The sequence below is a fragment of the Crocuta crocuta genome, unplaced genomic scaffold (genome assembly GCF_008692635.1).
Source record: "Crocuta crocuta isolate KB4526 unplaced genomic scaffold, BGI_CrCroc_1.0 scaffold862, whole genome shotgun sequence".
Classification (NCBI taxonomy): Eukaryota; Metazoa; Chordata; class Mammalia; order Carnivora; family Hyaenidae; genus Crocuta; species Crocuta crocuta.
The window spans coordinates 463,952-465,852 of record NW_027529584.1 but is presented as its reverse complement, the minus strand read 5'-3'; the positions used below and the strand labels follow the sequence as shown (position 1 = coordinate 465,852).

Genomic DNA, 1,901 nt, shown 5'->3' with positions numbered 1-1,901 from the left:
GCGAGGGGCGGGGGTGGGGGGGGGAAGGGGCCCAGCCAGCAGGTGCAGAGGTGAACAGGGGCCGCTCTCTTACCTATTTTCTCCACAGGGGTGTTCAGAGGAAGGAACCCTTGCCTCAGAAGCTGGTCCATCATCTCCTCGTCGTCAGCTTGGATCTCTGAGACCATGTTACAGGGAATAAGGCCAAGCCGGGCACAGGTCTCCCCCCGGTAGAAGCCGTCGGCGTCTTTGTCCCCATACACCTGGAGCCGGTGTGAAAGGCCAGGGCGGCGTGACTGGGGGCTCGCAGGTGCCTCGGCTCTGCCGGCGCGTCACTGGGATGTGCTCGCGCTGTGCCGCAGCCGCCAGGCGTGCCCTGTGGTGGTGCCCGCCTGCCCTCGGCCCGTGAAGCTTCCCTGCTGAGAAGCAGTTTCTGCCCCAGGGTTTGGACGACACGGTCCCCCCCATCAGCTGCCGGGGTGGGGGGGGGCTACAAGTCGAGGCTTTGGCCTCACTTTGTGCCGGGCGTGTGTATTTGCACTCACACAGGGAGAGCCGTGTGTGATGACTCCACCCACAGAGAGGACCTCTAGACCCCACGCAGCAGTGTGCCAGGATTCCAGAAGCTAGAAATCTCAGCGAACCCAGCGCTGTTCATTATTGCCCGGGGTCACAGAGCCATGCTTTGAGGGCCCTGTCTTACCCAATACGTACTATAACCACGTTCAAATGCAACTTGGCAATGCCCTCTAGGGAGCCTGCAAACTTAGGGTTCAAGGGCTCCCTGTTTCCCTCTGCTACTGAGCACCAGGCTCTCTCCCCAGCTCCTACTTCAGACCCACAAGGTCCCTCCTCTCTGCTGCTCAGCAGGCTGAATATTTAATGCCACAGAAAAAAGCCTGCCATTGAGACAAGCTAGGCACTAAGGTACGGTGAGAGCTCCCCCCCTTCCCTGGGGGCCCCGCCCAGCAGCCCGGAGGCCCCGGCCCAGCCCCCTTGATGATCTGCACCCACCCCAGGTGCCCCACCAGCCCTGCGGCCCCCAGACAGCCTCCACCTTGATGATCTGTCCTTCTTTAAAAGGAAGCTCTTCTTCCGCAGCATCTGGATTTGGGGACATGGTGAGGGGGTCATAGTCAAAAAGAGCCACAAAGATTCGGGCTGGGAGCTCTTCTGTACCAGGGTCTGTTTCTGACTCTTCGTAGAAGTCTGGAGAAAGGTGGTCTCGATCGCTGTACTCATCTGGGAGCAGGTGGGGACAAAGGCAGATCGTTAGCGGACTCCTGTCGGCTACGGCCCCTGTTTGACTCAGAAACATGCATGTTATACGAAATATCGCTTAGGGAATGAGGATGGCTGAGACATTATATCTCGTCTTTTAAAATAAGTCTGTGGTTAATGTGTGGACGGGCACACGTGGTCTGAATGGCAAAGAGCAGCGACACACGGGGCCACTGACTCGGGGTCCATGGGGACCGGACGGGCCATCGCCCCGTGCAGAACGCCACCCCACACGTCCACAACCGGCGAGGACGGCGCCTTCCTCCGGTGAGCGAGACACATTCGCACAAGCGTCTGGTGTCTTCCGCTGAGCTGTCCGCATAGCTCTAAATATTTTAAGCAGCAACAAATGCATTCCTCACAAAACTCCCCTATCACTCAGCTACCAGAAGTCACTCCTTCTGAGATCCTGTCACATTCGCGCATATTCTGTATCCTCATCCATATCATCATATGCGGCATCACAGCGAGCAGGAGACGGGCCCCGCCCGGCACGGCAGCAGGCGCAACGGGAGCCGCCACTGAGGCAGAGCGCGGGCGGCCAGCGCAGGCAGGCCCCGGGTGACCGGGACCCGGACAGCAGAACGTCACAGGCATGCAGAAAAGACATGAGACAAAGTGGAGAAAGAGCCAAACCACTC

The 1,901-nt window shown here is 59.1% G+C and overlaps 1 protein-coding gene across 1 annotated transcript in view; it reads right to left on the bottom strand.

Moving 5' to 3' along the window:
* The window catches only part of RIMBP2 (RIMS binding protein 2), a 93,820-nt gene that overhangs the window by 10,347 nt on the left and 81,572 nt on the right, over positions 1–1,901 (bottom strand). Inside the window, exons 16-17 of the mRNA XM_077761720.1 lie at positions 1,037–1,221; positions 74–242 (exon numbers count right to left, since the gene is read on the bottom strand). Of these exons, the coding sequence (XP_077617846.1) occupies positions 74–242; positions 1,037–1,221 (354 nt within the window). The remainder of the gene's footprint in view (positions 1–73; positions 243–1,036; positions 1,222–1,901) is intronic.